This window comes from Notothenia coriiceps, unplaced genomic scaffold (genome assembly GCF_000735185.1).
Source record: "Notothenia coriiceps isolate Sejong01 unplaced genomic scaffold, NC01 NC01_scaffold00000321, whole genome shotgun sequence".
Classification (NCBI taxonomy): domain Eukaryota; kingdom Metazoa; phylum Chordata; class Actinopteri; order Perciformes; family Nototheniidae; genus Notothenia; species Notothenia coriiceps.
This window is the reverse complement of record NW_011333022.1, coordinates 12,818-36,314: the sequence shown is the minus strand read 5'-3', so window position 1 is coordinate 36,314 and position 23,497 is coordinate 12,818. Positions and strand designations below refer to the sequence as shown.

Below are 23,497 nucleotides of genomic sequence, written 5' to 3'. Positions count from 1 at the left end.
GTAGAGACACCTGGACACAAGACCCCTAACCAAATCTATGGAAACAGCTTTATGTTAAACGGCTCCTATTGCACCGTCTGTCCGTCCTGGGAGAGGGATCCCTCCTCTGTTGCTCTCCCTGAGGTTTCTCCCATGTTCCCCTTTAAACTGTGGGGTTTTCTCTGGAAGTTTCTCCTTGTACGATGTGAGGGTCAAAGGACAGAGGGTGTTGTATTGTCATACTGATATTCTGTACACACTGTGAAGACCACTGAGACAAATGTAACATTTGTGATATTGGGTTATATAAATAAACATTGATTGATTGATTGATTGTGTGTTCAAGAGAGGGGAGAGGCTGTTAAAGAAAACAGTTCATTATCAGATGTCACTAAAGAAACACCAGGATGTTTCTAAAGTCTATATATTTGATATCTCGGTTCCATCAAAACTTTACAAATGTTTAAGAAGTTTTCACTGGAACTGAGACAACTTCGATGTATCAACATTTCAGCTGCAAAGTCGACCTCACACTCAAAGCATTTAGTCCTGTTTCCTCTCGCCTGTCAGATGAGGCCCAGTGTTCAGGTTACTATACAGATGTTGTTGCGCCCCCTGCAGGCCAACTGAGACAACTTTGAAAATGTTTGAAGGAGCTATAATCAAAGTCAAAGTCAACTTTATTGTCAATCTTGTAGTTTGTGTGTACAGACAGAGAGATCGAAATACCGTTTCCCACAATCTCTAATATAAAAACAAAAGTATATCAAAATATGTGCGCGAATATGTATATATATCTATATATATATATATATACACAGTCAAAGACACATTTTTACATGTGCACACATTAAGACCTAAATAAAAACACAACAATCAATAAAATCAAATAACAGTTACTTCAATATTTTGAGAAATGTACATTAGTGCAAGACTCTCCATAGAATGTGCATTTGTGCGAGATTGTCCATAGCAGCGTAAAAAGTGTCACATGAAATAGTCTAACAGAAGTTAAATATATTTTTTAATAAAAAGATAAATGACTTTTCATGTATGCTGAAATAAGCAGTGAATCAACAATTCTCTGACTGTTTAAAGGAACCCTGTATTCTGCTCAATTTCAGGTTTTCATGACATTTCCATGCTTTAGTGTTCAAAAAGGTCTTTATTTCCTTATACTGCCTGTTCTGCAGCACCTCTTTGGCCGGTTTTATTGTGATTGGTTAACCACTAAGAGATGTCCCACCCCATAGTTTATCACCTACAATGTTTTGATTGAGTGCAACATAGTGATGTCATATCATAATGCTGTTGATGAGTACCACAGACAGGACAGGTGTCTCCATGTTCTAGACAATTACAACAATGAATAATAACTTGATTGTTAAATCTCTGTCTGTTTGTGTCTGCAGGAGAAGTATCCCTCTGTCGTCTCTCTTCCTGCAGGCAGCGGCTCAGAGGTCATGACCCTGAATCACCCCGAGCTTCCTGGGTAAATACCTTTATATATTTATACAGGGGCCGTTTCTCAATGTTGAGTAAACCTGCTGCAGAGCCACTATTTAAAGTATACTACGTCATCGAGTGGCGCCGAAGGACTGTTTAAATGCATGTTAAATGCCCAGCATTCGGCGCCACTCGATGACGTAGTATACTTGAAATATTGGCTCTGCAGCAGGTATACTCAACATTGAGAAACGGCCAGTCTGTAGTGAACACACACTCGTACTGATGGAGCAGAGTAACACAGGCATGTGACCTATCCCTGTGTGTTTCTGTTGCAGCTGTGTCTTGATCCTGCATTGGTCAGTGGAGGTCTGTAGCGAGGGAGGAGTCACTCCAAAGATGGAGCTGCTGACAAAGATCCCTGAGAAAGGTGAGACCTGTCTGTCTGTCGACTACAGTACAGACACAAAGCTCAACCGAAACCATATCAGGCGGTTTACTGTGATTTAGGGTTTCTCTTCAAATTGAGACAAACAGTGAAGTCAGTCATAGTCAATGTCGCAAAAGACCAGATAATCTATTAGACAATTTATGAATTGTATAAAACAAAACCGTCCGTTAATGCTTTATTTATTACTGATGCTCAGTTGTGTATTTAATGAAACGTGTTGGTAACAATATAGTTCATTTGAGTTCTGTAAGTAGAACAAAAAACATGTAGAGGATGTGGTTTTTTCAGCCTGAGCAGTGTTTGCAGGCAGCTAAAACCAAAGTCTGTAAATAAACCTTTGAAACTACCAGCAATTTTCTCTGAGTGTAACAGATAAATAAAAAAACATCAGTAGGTTGGATGGGCATGTAAAGAGTGTCTTGAAACAGCTGTAACACTTTTCAACTCAAAATCATAAAAAAAAACACTGTTTAATTAAATATCACTTTGCAACATATTATTTTTTTTAAATCATTTGACGAATCAATAAAGCCACTCTAGCAATTATTTGAATGTAATTGCTTTGTTTACAAAATGACCATTCTATTTCTCGTCTTTATTATAATTTTTTCAAGAATTGTGACTTCAAAATTGCAAAACTACTTTTGAATGTGTTGGCAAATCATTAAATGCAAACTGACTTTTTATGACATCATTTTTCTCCCCCTGCGTCTCTTCAGCCCTGAAGCTGTTTCCCTCTCAGGCGGTAGGGGGCGCTGCGGAGGCCTTCCAGAGCCTGCTGAGGGTTCTGGGATCTGAAGCCGCCATAGAGGCTGTCATCATGGCGGTCAGCCTTTCACCGGACACATAACTCACACCTTCACCACACAACTCATGACATCTTTCTTCTGTTATACCTACAAGAACCTTTATATGTAAATACAAATAAGTAAACGCACACTCAGCAATGTTTTAGTCCCTTAGAAATCTTTATTCAATAGAAAGAGCTCGACTGTGACAGTTGTAACAGCAAGCTCATTGGTCAAAATCTACAAAAATAAATAATTTAAATACAAAATGCAAGACAGCCGTGGTGCCTTTGTATTTTCAAATAGTTTTTCTTCTCTCAGCTATTTACACACACGCAGTTATTAGAAGTCTGTAAGTATCACAGTGCGGTGATGAGTCTGCAGGTGACGCTCAGGCAGCAGGCGGAGGCAGCCGGCCAATCACACGGCGGCTCACCTGCATCAAAAACTCTTCCGTAATCTAAGAAGGAAAATATTCTGCAATATAGCAGCTCTACGCTCTCGAGCCCCAGTTTGTGTCTGTTTGGTATCTTGGTGTTGTTGTTCCTGACAGAAGAAACCCAAAATAACAGAGATTTGAAGCATAGTTGAGGGTTCTGAAGCACACTAATATGGTAGCTGAAATTGATAAGTCTATATTTATGCTACGGAAACTGAAATTATAATTACAGTTCACAAATTAAAAACCTTTTATCTCAAAGTTCTGATATATCAAACTAAATAATTCTGACCTACCCAACCTGTCAGTCATATTTGCTAATTATTTTTCTAGATTGTTTGGTCAACGTCAGAAGATTTAAACAACTATTCTGTCCCCGTTTCTCAAAGCCTTCTCTTTTCACAAAGCAATAATATATCAGTTTAATATGATATAAAATAGGAACTCTATATTTGAGTTAGATGTTTTTGCATTCATCGATTATGAAAATGGCTGGCAATCTGATAACGGGGACACGCTAGTCGTTGGCTGGTAAGAGACAAACTGTGGCTCCTTTTTCTCACAATCACACTGACAAGATCATAACAATTATCTGTTGTGATCAGATGCTATGGCATAAAGTTTGTTATACGGTTTTGAAGTTTCAAAATGAATCCAATTAAAATAGCATCAAGTTTCATTTCGAGAAACATCCCGCCCTCCTCACTCTTAACTCCCATGAGCCTCTGCGTTCCCGTCCTGCGACCCTGTTGCGTCTTACGTTCAACAGTTGGAACGATCAGTGGTTGGTTCAGTTCACTGCGGTCCACTCTCCAACTTTAACTTCTCCGACAACCATCGGAGGAGTCAAATAATAAGGGGTTATGTGATTGGTTAAAAATCAAAGCCGCTAGAAAAATAAATGTTGAAGGCAACTCTGAATGACATCTGTTTTAAACCCTTTTAGTGTCTGGATTAAACTGAATTTCTGCTCCATGTCACAGTGATGTTAAAAGGAGTATTTTTCTTCCATCTGAAGTTTCAGTCTTGTAGTGTGATGTGTGATTGGCTGATGGAGGCGTTGGAGGTTGGACCCTGTAACTAGGAACTGAAGTCAAGTGTTACCAGTTTATTTTCAAGCCTCCCTGAGCACTGCTGGTTGGAGAGGGCGCTGACATCACCAGGAGACAAAAGACCCGAGATAATCTGAACACAAACATCAGCACTTAAGTTTCATCTCCCCGTGAAGTCATCAACACGCTCTCAGAAACCTCCCAGCGCCCCTAAACGCATCATTTTGCAAACATCAGACGACCCTGTTGAGCTTGGTTTCAGTTCGTCAGGAGTTTGAGATACTGAGAGTCCACGGCTGACAGCAGAACTGATCTGATGTCAGTGTGAACAAACTAACACAGATTTGTTTCGCTGTGTGTGGACACATCCTGTAACAAAGTCACACACACACACCACCATTCCCCACTCCACTCCAGTCCTACCAGAACATTTAGGCACATGGACGAACGCACAACAAGCCACTTATGGCACAAAAACCAGCAGAGCAGCAGCGTGAAGGAAACTGTTAGCCAGCGGCTTTACCATCCTCTGCTCCACTTCCTGCTCCGCAAGCGTACGGTCACATTACATCCGTGTTTCTGATTGGCCCACTGTCAGTGCACAGGTCAAAAGGTGAATTCTGACCCGTGAGTCTGCACCCAAATAGCACATTTGTGGATGAATTTGTAGTTATAATTTCTGCTCAAATTGTGAATAAGAAATGATGGAAATATCCGCAGCACAGAAGTGTAATGCAACCGTACCATAACCAGGTAACTAAACACAGGAGTGTTAGACAAATTACTTATTTGCTGGTTTTTTTTCCAACAAAGAGTTAAAAAATAATGTGCTTTTTCCCAAACACAAAAAGAGGTTTAAGGTCAAAGCGGATCAAAACGGCAGCTGGACACGAACAGTACAAGAGCTGGGCGGTCAGAGGTCAGTTTACCCAAATGAATTCAATATGTACACTCAAATAAAAGACTACAGCTAATGATTGTTACCATTATCTATTAATCTGCCACATTTGGTCTCTATAAAAAGGTGAGAAAATGGTGAGAAATATCCAAATTTCTTAAAATGTGAAGGTGATATCTTTAAATGCCATGTTTTTCAGGGAAAAGTTTGAAATATATTCATTTAAATATAAACCAGAAAATCTCCACATATGATCGGCTCTTACTGCATTTTGGATGTAAAAAACGAATTTACCAACGAATGTATCAATCACTTATCATTGCAGCTCTCATGAAGAATACAGCAGTTTAACCTCAAAGAATAACCATTAGGTTTCATAAAAGTATAACAGGGCTGATATAGCTGTATATCGTAGAGGCGTACCTTGTAAAGAGTGTTTTCTCTCTTCTCTCCATGCAGAGTGTCTTTTATTTGTCCAGGTTCACATTTAAGATTTCGGCCTTCACCGCAAAACGAAACTGTGTTCTAGTTTTATTCAAACTATTTTCCTTCGGATTAATCATGTTAGTGTGTAAAAACTATCTCCAGTATCATCCCTAAGATTATCAATGACACTGATTAAGTGATTCATAAAAAGCTGGGAGAATCATAATCTTCATTCTTTTGCAGTAAAGGGGGAAATCTCCTGGACAATACAACTAAAACTGATCTCACCCAAGTTGTGATTACATTTGAGTGAACTGACCCTTTAATGACACAACTCCCAAAACATTGTGGCACAAATGCGTGATTAAAGAACATATTAGCTAGCCGCCAACAAAAGGAGTCAAAGGAAAACAACAAACATGGAGGTGAGGCGACGTTCCTCCTCCCACCGGCTTCATGAAGGTTTTCAATACAGCCAGTTAATGCATCACCTCTCCAATAAAAAGGGGGTCGGAGAGAGGAGTTGGACTGAAAACTTTTATGGAGTCCAGCGCAGGACTGAAACCTCTCAGCCGCTTCCTCTGTGGCTGTAGCCATGGTAACCAGTGCTTCTGTTACCATGGAGCAACAGTAATGAATCTGAAAACCAGGAAGTGAGTTGCTGGTTCCCTCATCTTAAAGTCAATGGATTTGATGAATATGTTTAGGTCTGATGCCCAAAATAAGGTCTGTGGTTAATAAGAGTTTTACACTTTTTGTTCATCAACATTGGATGTGTAAATTAATACTTCACTGGTGAATATCGGCGATTTTACCCGTCCTATTAAAAAAAAAAAAAAAAGGGCGGTTGCTAAAAAGTGGCTTAATGGGACTAGAGATGGTGTTTGTGCTTGTAGATATATCACACAAAAGGTTAAGGCTTTTGTTAAAATATGCAAATGTCTACCGATTGCATTTTTCTTGAAGAATTCATAGATTGGTGCACATTTGTGAAGGTTATCCTGCTGAACTTAACATTTTTAACCACATAGCTTATTTTGTGCAATAATATAAAAGCCAATGGAAACATCCTATTGGCCTTTTGACGAGGGAACCATGCAATTGTTAACTTCTGGGTTGGCCTAAAAAAATACGTCATCCCTGCAGCACTTTGTGATGCTACAGTTCAACCTGGACATTCATATTGGCTCTGCCTCTACCAGAGGCCCCGCCTACATTCAGGAAATGACATCATACGTACGTCAACTACCTGATTTGCTCTCCATCGCTTTAACTCTCCTCTTCTTTCTCTCTCTCTCTCTCAGTGTTGCCATGGGGAACGTAAACTATCATGTTGTTCTCATGACAACTGTAAAAGCTCTGTCAGGAGGCTGATCCGAACCCTTTGTCACCAAAGAGGGAATAAACGAAGCCCCCTGTAAGTTTTCTAATAAATATGAATCATGACAGAACAGAGACATCTCAGATTCCCCTCCTGACAGGATCCAGAAGTTTCTGGAAAAAAATTCTAGAATCAGTAACAGAAATATCCGGAAGTCGCTTAAACTGTGTGGTGACTTCCTGGAGATTACGACGTTGCTTAACATGAGCTGAGTAAACAGAAAGTGTTGAAGTAAAGTTTTCCAGATTAACAGCTGTGGTCTAAAGTGATTTCAGACCTCTGCATCAACATGGCGTCTCCGTGTGAAGCAGCAGTGTCAGTTAGTCTTCAGGGTCGTCTGTCTTTTATCGGGCGTTCACACGGGGTGGAAGAGTAGCGTGCAGTCCTCCCTCTCTGCACCAGTGAAGATGCCAGAGTGCGAGGGCAGAGCGCCCTTTGGCAAGGCACAGCTACTCCTCAGGTAGCAGGAGACGATATTCTGGTCCAGGCGCAGCTGGCGGGGGATGTTGTCGAACGGCTTGGGGTCCAGATCCAAGATGGAGACGGAGTAAGAGAAGGCGGGAGGTCTGGAGGAGAGGAAGTCCCTGTGCTGCCGCTGACCGGGGAGACTGGAGGAAAACACAGGAAGTTATGTTTCAGTTGAAATATGCTGAGCTGAGGTCTGGCGTGCCCTGCTGGACTCCATGAGGTACTACACACAGATTCAGAAAAACAGTACAATCTCACCGTTCAAATCGCCCTGTAGTAGATACTACATGAAGGCTAGAAACAACAATCATTCTCACTATCCATGCATTTTTCTTTATGGTGTTAAAAAAGACCCAAACACATTCAGTTTACAATTATATAAAACAGTATACTATATGCTTTAAAAAAAAATGCATTACACTTTTTCATTAAAGGTTGGGTAGGTAAGTTTGAGAAACCAGCTCGAGTGCGCTAGAATTTGAAAATACACAACCGGAAAAAATCTGCCACTTCCTTACAGAGCCCCTCCTCAAACACACACGAACGCGCACATGACCAATGAGGGCATGAGATAAGTTTGTGCACAGATGGAAGGCTGACAGGCAGGTAGGCCATCCAGTTATTTTAGCCGAGCCGGCTCAGATGATTGGTCGTGCTTTTTACAGTACTACAGCTTCCACAGATGACATTTTTGAATGGATATTTTGTCAAAGCACTCCAGATATTCATTGCTATCGGGATGTTAAGAGCATTCCATGGAATATAACAAAAAGTGTATCTCGAGCCGGTTTCTTAAACTTACCTACCCCACCTTTAAGAATACATTTTCAAATTGTATAAAATGATATAAATGTCAGTAGCCTTCAGGGACCAGTTTGAAGATGGTAAATCTCCATTTAAAACTTTGTTAGTTGACAATTATCAGTTATTGTTTTATCATTATAAAATATAATAGTGTGTCCATCCCAACTGGTAAAGCCATTTAGTGCAGCACTCATATTAAAGATACACGTCAATAATTGTCAAAATTGTAATTTATTCTATATGTTTTTAAACTTTTACGTAACAACATGAGTTAAGTAATTTAGTCAGTCAAAATCAAATGATAGATTAGGAAACCCAGAAGTATAAAGGTTTGTTCAAATTGCCCCCTTGTATCAGCGGCATCATTACACTGATTCATCTCTTATCAATACTACTAATAAGTAGTAGTATTTTGAAAAAGGCTAGTGTTTTACTTTGTACGATCAGTATAGTTTGATTCTAATACTTCTGTATTTACCAAGGACTTTTATTTGTAAAAGTGTATTCATGCATTTTGTATATTGAATACTTCTTCAATCCCTGTGGCAGAAGAGGACAGCAGCCGACATGATGTAAATCATACTTTGGTGAGAAAATCTGTTTACATTCAGAGGGCAACTTTAGGTCAGCTGAGGTTATCTGTGAACATCTGTCTAGTTCTCACGAGTCCCCTGACAGTTAATGACACTCGAAGTGATCAACATAGCTCAACCCTTACCCTTCATCGTCCTCTTCTTCCTCACAGCTGGGCACCAGGGCAACCATGATTTGGCTGTCCTTGGCTGTCATGGCAACTCGGTACTGATGAACCTGAAGTGAAAACACAGGGCAGGTAAACACACACTCTTTTTAGACCTGTGCGTGTTCAGCAGGAAAGCTTCCCCATCCAGAAACAGATTCACAGAAAATAACAACTGAATTACAAGTTGCCGTTAATGAGGCAGCAGAATGCTTCAACTGTCTCTGCATGACCTTAATTGGTGATGCTATTAGTGAGAAAGGTCTCACTCTTTAATAAACAGTGTTTTCCCTCAGTTTCTGACTTGGAACTGCAATATCATCACTGAGCGAAAGGGTTTCTTTTCAGGGACATTCTCCCTCTGCTGAAAATACAAAGGTCACATCAGAATCACGCTTGCATGATGACAACATTCTTGCAACACTGAAGCGTCTGGTCAAGGTAATAAGACAAAGATAAAACCCTTACACATGTAGTACATTGGTTTAACGTAGTGAAGAAGTCGTTTGTAATTGTCACCACCCTCATACATATGCGTGCACCTTTTGGAAAAATAAGCGGGAAGCATAAAAACACTTACATTTGTTGCACGAAACGTGTAAGTTTGAATTATTTTTCTATTTCAAAAAATTTTATGTACTATTGATCAAACAGGTGACTAATGCTCCAGCTGAGCTCCACATGGAAAGCTGGACTTTCACTGAGAACCTGATCAAGGTTCAGCTCTCCGCCTCACCTTGGAGACGGCGTACTCCAGAGAGCCGTCGTCCTCACTGGGACATTTATGCAGCTTCTCCAGGAAGGCCTCGTTGTATGGCCCGTCCATCTGAAGACGAGTTCTGAGCAGAGACAGGAAGAAGGTGAGGCAAGAGACCAGACAGGTATCTGAATAGACACTGTAACTATGGCTTTCTTCTGATATGTATTAACTGTGCATTACCTCTCCTTGGGGAAGTCCTGCAGGTGCTGCTCCACGCGGCGGTACAGAGGGTAAAGACCTTCGATGTCCAAAGTGTCCAACATCTGCGTCTGACGAACTCTGTACAAAACACTGTCGCTGGGTGAACCCTGAGAGCCTGAGAACAACACGGACAGAGAGAGGTCATCTTTTAGCTCTCATCCACTTCTTCAGGTCAGATTTATTAGATTCAGATGTTATGGGCAAAATGTTTGTTTTTTCAAAAAGGAACAAGTGCTTCTTTCATAGCTAAAACACTTCAGAGGGAGGCTGCTGCACAAGAAAAACCTTTGTAAGAGAGGAGAGGCCCAAATCTGTTGGACTGGACAACAGAGTTACAGCTACAATGTACACCAGAAACAACAGATATACATCGTGCAAAGCTTGCTCATAAACTCTTTATTTTTCAATTGTTATATTAAATGTTCGCTTGTTGATTTATGTCAGGGTGTGTTTCAATCTGTTTCTAGTGAAGAGAAAAAAAGGGAAGCGGGAACATTTTATAAAAACGTAAAAAAACAGAGGCAGATTCTTTTCTAAATGAATTGATTCGTCAATAAAGAAAATGGTGAATGGTGCAAGGTCACGTATTTTCAGTCAAATCATTTTTAACCGCAAGAAAGCATAAGAAATAGTCAGTTTACGAGGCAAAGAAGTAAAAGTTGGAACCAGAAAATACTAAATTACTTTTAGCGTTTAATAATATTTCAAAACAGTCCAATAATTTTCTGCAGCTCTAATAAGGATAATAAATAAATGAGTGCTGATAATGTTTGATCCAACAGTGCACATTGTGTGCTAGTAGATGACATGTATTCAGCCTACAGACCCTTTGAGCTGTAGCCGATCGCAGTCCAAACTGTTTAAAGACAGAAACCAGCAGCAGGTTCTCACCGTGGGGACTCCTCTCCTTGTTGAACAGACTCGCTTCACAGAAGCTCCGTCCTTCTCCTCGTCTGTCCGTCCCCATGCCTCCATCTCCTCCTCCAGCACTCAGCAGGGCGTTCACCACGACCTGAAGGAAGAGAGAGAGAGCCCTGTGAGTGTCTGACGGTAGAGACTTCACTCAGTCAAAGACTGTTAGGGCAGTCGTACAGGTCAGTCTCTAGAGCTGGGGGCCCATGTACTGGGGCTCGGCCCCCATGCAAAGGACCTGGGATCGATTCCACCCTTGGACCATTTCTGAATCATCATTCCCTCCGTCTCCCCCTTCCAACATTTTCACTTGATAAAGGCAGTGGTTGCCCGAAACAGTATTTTAAAAAATAAATAAGACTGGACAAAGGAAGTCCACTTCTAACATCTATACTTTGGTGAAAGGTTCTTATTTTAAGCGGAAGCCAAGTGGCGGGACATCTCTAAGCGGTTGACCATCAAAACAGAGCCGGCCAGCTAACCGAGCAAAGCAGACTGGGCTCTGGTTTCAGACAGAGGATGAAAAGAGGTGCTGCACCACAGGAAGTATGAGAAAAATAAGGGTCTTTTTGAACATTAAAGCATTGAGACATGTCCCAGTAGAGACAAAAAATACAAATATGAACCTGAAAATGAGCAGAATATATTTGTGTGTTGGTGATACCTGGATGAAGTCGGTCAGGAGAGCTTTGCTGGTCATGTGACTGTTGATTCGGTTGTTTCCGTACTGGAAGTACGGTCTGAGATGATGCAGCAGAGAGTTCAGGTCCATCGAATCTTCAATGCCGTCCATACTGCTGAATATACACCGACCCCCCTGACAAACACACACACACCTCAGAATATTTGTCACAGCTTTGCTTTAAAGACAAGACAGATTATCTTAGTGGTTACATTTTCAGCATCTTGAAAAAGGCCACACCAGTTTACTCCTGAAGCTGGCCACAGGAAGGAGTTTACATTTCTGTAAATATGTGTATACTAGAAACAGTGCCGGAAAAAGAGCTCTGACTAATGCAGCCCCAATGATGTTCCACTCAGGAGCCCCTGCTTAATGAAGTGTGATACCGAATGGTGGGACCTATTACAATCACTATTATTTATTTATTAAATTGTTGTGGTTGTGTCTCACCTTGAAGATTTTCAAGTTGTTCTGAGGTTCGTCTATCAGTTGTCTGATGGCAAAGTGCATTCTCTGTCTGTTCCTGAACGAAATGAGAGAAACCAGAGAAAATCAAGTTCAGCTGCAAAACACTGATGGTGGGTTATTGTTAAATACAGTTTATGACAGTATTACTGATCATATTGTAAGTGCAGTAGTGTTGGTGTGGCCACCTCACCCTGAGAACAGATCTAGAGGACAGTACCGACCGCGTCTCTTCCGCGTCCCCATGGCCACCTGGAGAGAGAGAGAGGATACAAAGTGACAAAGGGATAAATATTCGGAGTGATAGAAGTATTAGAAACAGCAACAAAGTGTGGCCCTGTACTCTTTTGGCCCAGATCGCCATCCACATCCTCAATCTTGGGCATCCAATCAACAGTTTTATATCTAATTATTGATTCAAAAGGGGACATTGAACTGAAGCCGCTGTCTAACATAACATATGGCACAGCTGATTTTCATAAGCTAATTGATCCCAAAACTGAAATTCCAGATTCAAAACCATTAGGTCTATACGTTTAAATTGTTGATATGATTTAAGGAAAGTTAGGCTGACGTTTGCGACTAAAGACAACAATGTATGACTGTCTGAGTTGCTGTAACAGAAACACCCAGTCCACTGAGTTACAGACGGCATTGTTCCCCAGGGTTGGCTGTTTTGAGGGGGCGGAGAGACCTGTTGGTCGAGCTGGGCTAGTCACCACTATTAGCTAATAGTGCTATAGGCCATTGTCATTTGACACTGCTTAAATTAGCCTAGAAGGAACACCACCGTTGAACTTCACACTTGCGCCCAGGATGATAGTAACAGAGAAGATAAACACAATTTACACTACTATATATTTAGTAGCTTGATATATTGGAGTATTTTAATTTGTTCTGTATATTTTATAGTGTGTATATACTCCTCTGAATATATGTATTTTCTACTGAGAACATGTATGGATATTGTTGATGTTTCTTTTATTGTAATTCTTCTACATCTACTGTCATAATGCTGCTGTGACAAAACAATTTCCCAGTGTTGGATGAATAAAGTATGTATATATATATATATATCCATCCAAGTAGAGAGAGCTACAACTGGTAGGAGACTGGTGTGGCTTTGAATGGCTTCTCTCTCTGCCCTCTACACCTAAGAGAAACGCAGAGAGAAAACCGTGTGACGGTTAATGACATCAAACGCAGTAAAGACCAAAATTGGTTAAATAATATATGTTATTCCTTTCAGTAAGGACCAATGGTAATGGTAGGATTAAAACACTGAGGTGAAGGGTCTTTCCTCCTTAACAATCTTTGATCAATTACCCCTGCCGCAGGAAGAACACAGACAAGTGTACTTCAGTCTGCCGCTAACTAACTGACAGATTTTATGTTAGCAGCTGAAATGAAATGCCTCCAGCGATGTCTGAAAGTGACGTTCAGCAACCATTACAAAAGAGGAGGTGCTGCGCTGAAGTGTGTGTCGTTGTACTGGAACACAGCTGTAGTTACCTTGTAGTGTTGGTGCATGCAGAAGCGGCACACTTTGGTCTTGATATCTTGGCTGACATGTTTGGAGTACGGCAGGAAACCACATTTAGGCTAAAAACAAACACAAAAACAGCAGCTGAGTAGCACATACACACTAGTCACACTCATGGGATATTTTCTGAGTGAGAATTATTTATAGGGTAAATATCTAAAGATGTGGTTGCTTTTAAAAGCAGGGGGAACATTATGTTTAACAAGAGCATCAGCTTGATTGAGTGATACAACTGAAACCAGGCTAAAAAAACAATATTATTTAACATTTAATTAAACTTTGTTTTTGTGTATACTTCTTTTTTCATGATTTGTTTGAATTTTGTTTTCTTCTTTTATGAAACACTGCAGTGCCAATATTAAAGAAAGGGAGAAAAAAAAATGGCATGCCTTCAAACCAGAAATAGGTGTGTGTGGTGTGTGTGTGTGTGTGTGTGTGTGTGTGTGTGTGTGTGTGTGTACCTTAATCTCGATGCAGAGTGTAGGAGTGTGTGTTGGCTGGTGGAGGGTTGGAGAGGTCAGGTTGGGCAGACAGAGGGCGCAGCCGCTGTAGATGTCCATCACCTTATCACAGCGCCACGCTGACACACAAAGAGAGGCATGTTGTGTAAGTAAACCTGAATGTCTTTGTATTCACCAGAGATGCACTGTGTAGATATGAGAGTGGTATATTCCTCTAACATATTTCAAAACCAGTTGCCATAGAAATATTAATACAAATATTTGTACCTGGTCTTTGATGTTGAACTTTGATTGACAGCTGTCGAACAAACTCCAGTGGCAGTTTGACCACTTCCTGTAAAGAAATTAGCACAATCCCTTTTATTACTAAAAGTTATTATAATGTTAAAGTTTATGATCTCGGTTCCGTTTTCTTCTGCATAAAAACCAGTGATTAGTTGGCAGTGGCTCAGTACAATATTTCACACAAATTAATAGAAATCGTGTTGACAGTGCAATTTTAACAGACAAATAAATGGAGCTGTTGAACATTCATCCTTTAATTAAATCTAAAGTCAAGCAGCACCAGCTGACCCAGGGAATGTTGTTCATGTGCTTAAAGCCTCCGGACATCCACACTGTAACTTATTGTTGTAAAATGTCTGCTGCTAGAAGTCGGTCTGGTTTATCGCCCAGCTCTCATGGGAGCATTTATTCCAAAAGGGAATAATAATGTTCAGAATGCCTTGTTATAATGCTGCTGTAATAAAACCATTTCACAATTTTGCATCAATAAATCTAATCTAATCTATTTTACTGGACATGTTCAACTGCCCCACAATGCATTGCGTCTTTTCAAACAGTGAGATGTTCAGATTTAAAATCTCCAATATTGCACATTTATATGGGGTCAGTCTCAGCAAAAGTTTGGACATTTGCTGAAAGATGTCATTCTTCAGTAGGTTAGTATTGGATTCTGAACAGTGTCATACCCCGCTGTGGACGAACTTCTCTCCCAGCAGGCAGCTCATCACGTTGGAGCTGAAGTCAACAATGTTCTGAACCTGCCTGAAGGCCTGCTCCACCGTCTGCAGGAAAACACACCGGCGGTCAAATTACAAGTTGGAACCTGTTCTGAGAATTGTTGTCAGGGCAGTTCTTTCCCATCTCTGGGGCACTGTGAGGATCAGGAAGTCACCTCACTTATCATCCGTTTTCACAAACATGTGATTGTGGATGACCAGCCGCACAGAGCTGATCACTATTGGACTCTGTTCTCTCTTACATTGTGGAAGTCGTCTGAGCTCTGGGACAATGCTGCAATTCTTTCATTTATTCAAATTGTTCAGCTCATCGCCTCAATGAAATAGGCCATGTTTGTTTGCGTTGTTTTTTTAGCAGGATTGGGGGGAAACTGGTGGAAGGGTGTAGCATGGTCCCATGAAGAACTAATTTCCTTTCTAGACTGGATCCTGATCACAGGCTTGATACAAGATGTTGTACTTATTTAAACGGTATTATCAGATGCAGAGGATTAAAAAGTACTTGGATCCTTTACTTAAGTTAAAGTAGCAATACTATGGTCTTAAAATACTCCAGTAAAAGTCCTGAAACTAAATGTTTATAAAGTAAAAAGGTGCAGAAGTACTATGTAGAGCAGAACTTTATATATTATCCTGTTTCATCACTAACAAATATATGCAAGAGCATTTCAATTGTGTTGTTTTGACTATGTTGGGCACTTCGTGAAACACTGGGTTGATTTGAAGTCAAGTACTGCATCATATAAAATAAGATTATCAAGTGTTTTTATAAATGAATTGGATTAAAAAGTTGGATATTTGCCTCTATAACCCTACAACTTTCAAAGTAGCATACAACGTAAACAAAAGTACAAAATATCCAAAGAGCACTCAAGTATACATTTTATATTAAAGCAGCTCAGCTCTTTTTAATGTCAGGGTTGGGCAGGCTCCACAGTAGTTTACATTTGGATCAGGGACTGTGCCTTAATGCCTTTAACCTGACCAGGATACAAGATCCTCTGCCGACAGTAAATACAACTGGCTCTAAAATGTACTGAAAGGCTAAATCGCTACACTAAACTTCAGTTTCGTGCTGACAGGTATTTACCCAGGCCTCAGAACACATGTTTCTCCTCTAAGACTTGTATCCATCAGCCATTATTACATTACTGACATGTCTCCTCTTTTCTCCGGAAAACATGAGCTCTCACACCACAGAGTCCAGCTGACAGCTGCCATATTTACCATAAAACCAGTTTGTTGTGTGCTTTCAGGTGCAGTGTGGGATCGCCCTGTGCAGCCATGGAACATTTTTAACCCAGTTCTTTATTTGATTAAAACATTTTGGGACATAACATTTGTCAATATTGCCCAGCCCTATGTTTTCAGCAGGATTACAGAAACACCACCAGCCCCGTTTTCATCAACTTAACAGAGCAGTTGCTGTACGATATGATCAATCTTGGACACATTTGTATAATTTGACGGGAAATGGAAGCTCACAACGATTGGACAACCTTTAGAGACTCTATGAATCAGCCTAAGATAACGACATAGTGAGGCTGGCCAGCAACAGCATCTCTGACGCCAACCATGTCCTTAACAGCCAATATGAATTGTTCCCATCAAATCAGAGATACAAGGTCCGGCGAACTTATACTTGTGCTTGTTGCAAATGGAGCTGCTGTGATGCAATAAAAAGTCAGACTCGATCTGACAGTATCAGTACAGTACACTACACAAATTGGGTGTTTATTGTAAAAAATACCAGAAGTTCACGATGCAATACATGAATTGGAATCAACAAGCACACATTAAACTTAGCGATACCCACAACTTTCTTTGGATATACATCAAGATGATTTTTTCCGTGCAGTAATATGGACGATGCTTTATGTTCTGAAAAGACCTGAGACACATTCTGACTTTTATTTACCTGTGGTGGGTTTTCTGAGTCCTCGGCTGGATACTTGAGCAGGCGGAGGACTATGGAAAGCTGCAAGAACAGAAGAGGAGCTTGGTTAAGATCTGAGGAAAATCCAGGAACATCTCCCAGAGATTCCTGAGGTGGGTTAAAACACTGATACAGCGTTCCCACAGTGCAGCACAAACAGTAAGTCCAGCACAAGTGTTTCTTTCTATGTACTTATTGTACAAACACAACACACTGTATATTTATGGTAACAGTACACAACAATGACTGTCTGTCAGCACATGGGTGTTTTTGATTGAAGAAAATCCATAAACCTAGGAGTATGATGACAGATCATCTTAAAAAGGGCCGTACCTAATTGAAGAAAATGACTATTGAAACTTTTTTTAAAAAGCAGTAAAAGGCTGATGTCATATTAAATGTCGTCATAATCGTGTTACTCATTACACAAAACAATAATGGATTGAAGCAGAATATTGTGTTATGTATAAGATGTATGGAATAATGTTAGGCAGCTTCTGGAAATGAAATGTACAGATATATAATAACAGTATTACAAATGTTGTCTTATTTTGATCTGTAACTGTGCAAAAAAACTGGGTTTAAGAAGAAAGACATTCATAAAAACAAAGCTGCACAATTTTCAAATGGTGACTCACATTTTAAATTCCAACATTATGAATGAATCTTTGAACTACTCGGTGCAGCTCTAATATTTCAGCAGTGAGTGTGCACCCAAAAAAAAAAAATTGCTCATAGAAAGCAGGTAGTGCGAGAAACCTGTTTACACCGTAGTACTATTCACATGCCTCAGGTTGGTAACCACATTTCTAAAATTCTCAATTATTTTGAGTGTATTGGTGACACTTTTTGTGGGAAGAAGGGTGTGTCCCCACAGCTCAACTGTGTCTAAACACTAAGCAGTGTGTCCCTAACCTGCTTAAGAGTCAAACCAATGCATCAAAAACATGTGTTAAACCAAACAAGGCAACATATTTAACAAGAAAGAGGAATTTTAATATGTAAAAGTAATAATATGTAAATAGCTAGAGCTCAAAGTAAAGACAACATGCCAGCACTAAACCGACGACTGTAAATTGCAGAACGCTTAAAACGGTTTCAGTTTTTATTATGTAACCATTTGTAATAACTATCAATGAGATCAATTCAGATGGGAATGTTTATAATAAGCGAGCAATACCAATATGCATGCAGGTTGATTTTTTTGTTATTGTACAAGACTTTGGTTGTTCAGTGCAAAGATCTGTAAATATTCAATGAGTCAATATCTCAAATTATTATCTAAATGACTTTAGATCCTGCTAGAAATAGAACTAAATGATGCTATAAGTATCTGATAATGTTATAAAATCAAGCAATACCCAGCAATGTTTCTGGTGCTATACTCTCATCATTGCTAAGAAACAGCTTTGCCTTGTGCTATTGAAATAGCGCATCACAGAGTTGTGGTTTAGGGACCTTAGAAACACACTTAATTTAGAAGAAAAAATAAAATACTCATATGGCCAAACTCCCACATTTTGAATTGGCTTCCTCTCACACTTTCAACCTCAAACCAGCTTATTGTACAGTATTAGCACCAACAAAGTAATAAATAAATACAAATCACTAACACAAAAATTGTTTTGGGACAATATGTTAATAGGTTTCAAAGTAAGGTGTAGAACTGTACCGTTTAGGTATGACTAAAACTTTATTTCCAAGTAATCACAACCTGCGGTCAGAAGAATCAGAGTGGGTGTTGCCTAAGTTTACAACATCATCAAATACTCCTAGAGTCATTTGGTTCCGTTATAGCTGAAATTAAATGATTAATATATATATATATATATGTCTTATAACTAATAAATATATATATATATATATATATATATATATATATATTTATTAGTTATAAGATATTGATTTAGCTGGTAATACAAATACATTAAAAAAACTCACTGAAGAATTTGATTGTTAATTATTGTCTGAACACAAGCAGCCGTACATGTAAAGGAGTGCCAAGCAGTGGAGAAAGATTACATTCGTGAAAGTATAAATCAATATAGAAGTTAACTGAGCGGATTACAACACTGCTACCGTAATGTCACACTCCTATATTAACATGTCACCGGTTGCTCAATAACAACATGACCAGACCAGTCCCGTGAATGAGGCTCTCCCACTGTCCTGTCCCTGGGTCGTCGTCCCCCCTGCCCGGGTCACAGCAGCGTCTGTCTGTCCACGCAGGATTCACCCGCATGGAAGTGAACTTTAAAGTCTCAGCGGTCCGCCTCAGACTAACAGCAAGTCCCGTTAGACAGAACGGACTCCCAACAGAAACTGGGAAGCTGCTAGCGGCTAAAGTAGCTCGTTAGTATCCTAACATTTAAGACCCTTCCCACACTAGACAGTCAGTCACTCTAACTGCACATTACTTTATATGTCATTTATAATATTTAGTGTTTGTTTTAAGCGTTGTTGTCACTGTTTAATATTGTTTTATTAGTTGGAGTCATTTGAACTCTTGACTAGCTAGCCGGCTAAGCTAGCAAACAAGCTAATGGTAATGAGGATGGCTAAAAAAGAAAAAACTGGCAGCTGACCTTTCACCCTTCACTTATAAACAGATTTTTCTAGATAGTTGCTTAAAGTTTCCATCGCCAACGACACTGAGATTAAGCACATGTAACGTTAGAAAAGTGTGTGCTGTTGAAGCTAAATGCAAACACTCCTGCTGCTTTTATCTGAACTTCTGTTAGCTTGGTGCTAGCTGCTCACCTGTACGTGTGAGACCACCAGGCTCTTGTTCCCCTCGCCGTGATACCTCCACTCGTTCTCGTCCATCTTGTCCAATTCCATCACACCAACCACGACAACCAGAGCTCCCGTTAACGGCCAGAAGGTTACACCCGACTGCACGGACACATACAAGTTGTCCAACTGGCACTACAGTCTGCTAGCAATAACTCTGAAGTACAACAGACTTACTTATACTGCCCGGCCCCGGCAGTTACCCACCAAAATAACACTTCCTGTTAAGACTTCGAAATAAAAGCTCCATTGAGTGGAAAGTTAAAGAAGAAAAATTCAGATTTCGGAAAGTAAAGTTTAAATATTTTGAGAAATATTGCATGTCTTCCTAATTAAGTTGGGGAAATATTGTATTATGAAAATAATACTATATAATAATAATCAAAACACATCCCGAGCTGATAAAGTACCATTACATATTGTAACAAGGCGTTGCAAATGAATAATAATTAATAGAAAAACAGTAAATATATACATATCAACAGTGGGTAAATACATAATATGTGATATCTGATGTGTGTTTATAATACACAAATATGTTCATTACACATTTCCACATAGGCCTATCTACATATTATTACTGTATACAGTATTTATTCTACTGTACAGTGTTTGGTTTTACAATCTGTTCCATGTTATAACATTTTTTATAAAACGGACAAGTTAAATCAAGCAATCTGATTGGTTCTTAGCCGTGATATACTGAGCCAATACCATGGGTAGAATTGTAAGTTACTTTTCACAACAAGGCCGCGTCCTTGGTTTGGGGGACATTTCGAGGCTGCACATGGGTAGACTTTCGCGTCCTTAAAATCCCCATAATGCTTTGCGCACGTACCAATTTCAAAAACCCTTGCGGAGAACGGCTGAACCGACGCAGCACACATTTAAATGTAAGTATGTAGTGGCGTAGAACATGTGTTGGTAAATATGTTACTTTGTTAAATTTGTTATCACCAAAAATGTGTTCCGAGTAAGTAAAGCAAGTTCATAATTAGATATACATCGTGAGGTATTTATTTTCGGTACAGTTTATGTTGAAACCGTTAGAGAGAGTGGCACACTTGTTAGCCTGTTCCATTCTTCTTCGTTTTTTTGGAAGCATACTTGCTTCGTTTCTGAAGGAAGTGACTTGGAAGTACGCGACTACCAAGCCCGCATCCTCGAGATTGAGAAACGGCCCCTAGTAGTTCACTGAAGCCCCGCCTACTCCACTGTGATTGGTCAGTGTTGACTGTTGGAAAATATGACAGGAATGCCGTAAGAGGATCCAGAAGTGGAAACGTACAGTAGATCATGAGTAATGATGACGGTATTTTAATCACAGAATTTCTCACCCAGCAACTACGAAAATGACAATTTAGTGTATATCTGTTATTGTATAGAAATATATATTTTGACAAAAAGCTTAATTTCTCAAACCACATGTAAGTATTGGCGTAAAATAAGTAGACTAAGCTAGATGTATTTCCCAAATACTTTAACCTTCCAAAGTAAAAGTTCAAGTTCATGTACTTTACTCCATTATTATATGCTACTTTTACATGTACTCCACTTTACTTTAAAGTTCAGCAGTTGTAGTATCTACATTTATGTCAGCTTTGAAAGCTATTGTTAAGACTTTAGCTTATAACATATGATGCATTGTTGAACACAGAACTTCCTAACAGCATAAAGAATAGTACAAACAAGCTCCACTTGTCTAAATTGCAAACATTTACTAGGGACAGTTCACCCCAAAATCAAAAATGCATATCTTACCTGTAACACAAGTGTTAGTGTTTTTTTGGTTTAAGATCCCTTTGAATATGTTTTGCAAATATTTGTCCAGCTCTCTGAAATCTGTCAGGCTCTACAGCTGGGTTAAGGCTTGCACAGAGAACCACACCGCAGCAAATTATTTACAAATCAAAATGTTTTAATACGTATAAAAACAACAAGAAAGATGACACACACACTATCAGGACGCACGTGATCTATACATGATGAACCCTACATAGACAGAGGACATTTCACAGTGCCTCCACTGCTTCACGCTCTCTTTGACGGCTCCTGTCAAGAGATCCGGGCTCAGGAGTTTTTCTGTGAAGTGAGCCCTGGTTTGGAGAGAAAACAGTCTGCATGTCAAACTGCTCGCTCACAGTCTGTTTTATGACATCAGGCTTTGTCTCTTTGTTTGAGTCTGTTGGTGGCTGCTTCACTAACAGTGATCAGTCCATCCCTCCAATATCGTGTTGTTTGTACGACTGTGAGAGCAGACTCCCTGCAGAAGGAAAAAATACCGTCAGACAGACAAACATGACAATAAGACACCGTTTACACAATATTCTACTTAGCTGTCCAACTGTGAACTCTAAAAGAAAATACAAATAATGATCAAATATATTCAAATTATTAGCCATATACCGAAAATAAAGGCCAGTTAGAAATGTCGGAAGAAGGGAGGAATTTGTTGTAGGCTAAAAAATAAATTAACCAAAATATTTCATTCCATTAGTACAATAACAGATGAATGTCATACTTAACACTCGGCTGAAAGATATTTTTAAACTAAATCTGTTTGTATCAGTTAGATGTTTGCTGTTTGTTTTTCATGTATTGTGTCTTGACATTTGTCTATGTTGATGTTACACATGGAGCTGCTGTGATGCAAGTCAAATTTCAGACTTGATCTGACCAATAAAGCATTATCGTATCGTATATATATATATAAATAAAACTTAACAATTCCTGCAGTTGAAGGCTTTCAATGTGAAATATCTGTGCAGGAAGAGTTGTTTTATTGATAACAGAATAACAGTGAAAGAAAGAAAGGCAGATAAGTTAGGAGTAAAGGGAAATAAAAAACATCTGCCATAGTGTTTTAACTAAGTCCTTTTGAATTCTTCTTGACCTTACGTTTTTTTATTGAGGTCAAGAAAAAGTGCATAGGAAAATACATAGGACATTATTTTTGACGATTTGCACGCAGCACAAAACCTGTGCTCTCTGATCTGGCAACCTGAGACACTGCAAAGAAACACAGTGAAGAGATCCAACACTAAACTCACCCTAGATTTTATTATTTCTTATTTCTCAGTAAGGGGTTACATAAAAAATGAAAGACTAATTTTAGAGGAAATAAAATCTTATTTGTGATTATTAAATATAATAATATAATTGATTTATGTATTTCTTCATTGGATACTGAGAAAAAAAAATTGTGCTCAATATGGATGTGATATGGTATTATTTTTAACATTGTTAAATGTAGCTGTTGGAAACCAGATTTTTGGATGAAAGTTTCAAGTAAAACTGTTGCCTCACATCTCTGACACACACACAGAAAAAGGAAAGACCTGAGCAGCGCTGCTACAGACACACGTCGATGTCACATGACAAGCCTGGGGAGCGAGGTGGGAGCAGGAGGGTCAAAGGCCAAGCAGGAAGTAGATGTACCCCAACAAGCCGCAGCTTTAGCCACGTCAACACCCACCTGCCACTACAGTCCAACTTCACCAAAGTTTAATGATGAATTATTAGTCAGAATGACGCTGAGGTTATACGGTCATAAAGCCAGTCTGGAAGGATCTCTGAAGGTACAAGAGGAGTCACTGTAGATTAATCTAGCAGGAGAAACAGCATGTTCTAATCATACAGCTGTTCAGCCTATAAGTGGAAAACTGGCGGAGAAAGTCTTAAAAAATGAGAGTTGTTAGTTCTCTTATGAATTACCTGAGTTGAACAGTGCTGATATCATGACAAGGGGTTTTCAACAAATCATTTAGGAGGACCTTCCTCAGTTTGATTTTTAAATATTGATTTTATCTTATGTTATTCTAAAATGTAGCAATCGTTAGAAAATCCAATGA

At 39.4% G+C, this 23,497-nt stretch overlaps 2 protein-coding genes and 1 long non-coding RNA gene across 3 annotated transcripts in view; 1 reads left to right on the top strand and 2 right to left on the bottom strand.

The window, feature by feature from the left end:
- The first annotated feature begins 1,190 nt into the window (after positions 1–1,190).
- On the top strand, positions 1,191–6,374 carry cenpp (centromere protein P). Its single transcript, XM_010766846.1, has 3 exons — positions 1,191–1,471; positions 1,764–1,855; positions 2,596–6,374. The coding sequence occupies exons 1-3, from the start codon at positions 1,443–1,445 to the stop codon at positions 2,724–2,726; spliced, it is 252 nt and encodes an 83-aa protein (XP_010765148.1). The 5' UTR covers positions 1,191–1,442; the 3' UTR covers positions 2,727–6,374.
- On the bottom strand, positions 4,136–19,835 carry ippk (inositol 1,3,4,5,6-pentakisphosphate 2-kinase). The gene is made up of 14 exons (XM_010766856.1): positions 19,614–19,835; positions 16,836–16,895; positions 14,867–14,962; positions 14,163–14,229; positions 13,896–14,014; positions 13,404–13,493; positions 12,085–12,143; positions 11,877–11,949; positions 11,409–11,561; positions 10,724–10,844; positions 9,812–9,947; positions 9,608–9,710; positions 8,851–8,942; positions 4,136–7,468 (listed from the first exon to the last, which is right to left on the bottom strand). The coding sequence occupies exons 1-14, from the start codon at positions 19,692–19,694 to the stop codon at positions 7,216–7,218; spliced, it is 1,503 nt and encodes a 500-aa protein (XP_010765158.1). The 5' UTR covers positions 19,695–19,835; the 3' UTR covers positions 4,136–7,215.
- Positions 19,836–21,543: 1,708 nt separating this feature from the next.
- LOC104941704 (uncharacterized) overlaps positions 21,544–23,497 on the bottom strand; it is a 13,123-nt gene continuing 11,169 nt past the window's right edge. The window contains exon 3 of the long non-coding RNA XR_797926.1: positions 21,544–21,909. This is a non-coding gene — a long non-coding RNA (uncharacterized lncRNA). The remainder of the gene's footprint in view (positions 21,910–23,497) is intronic.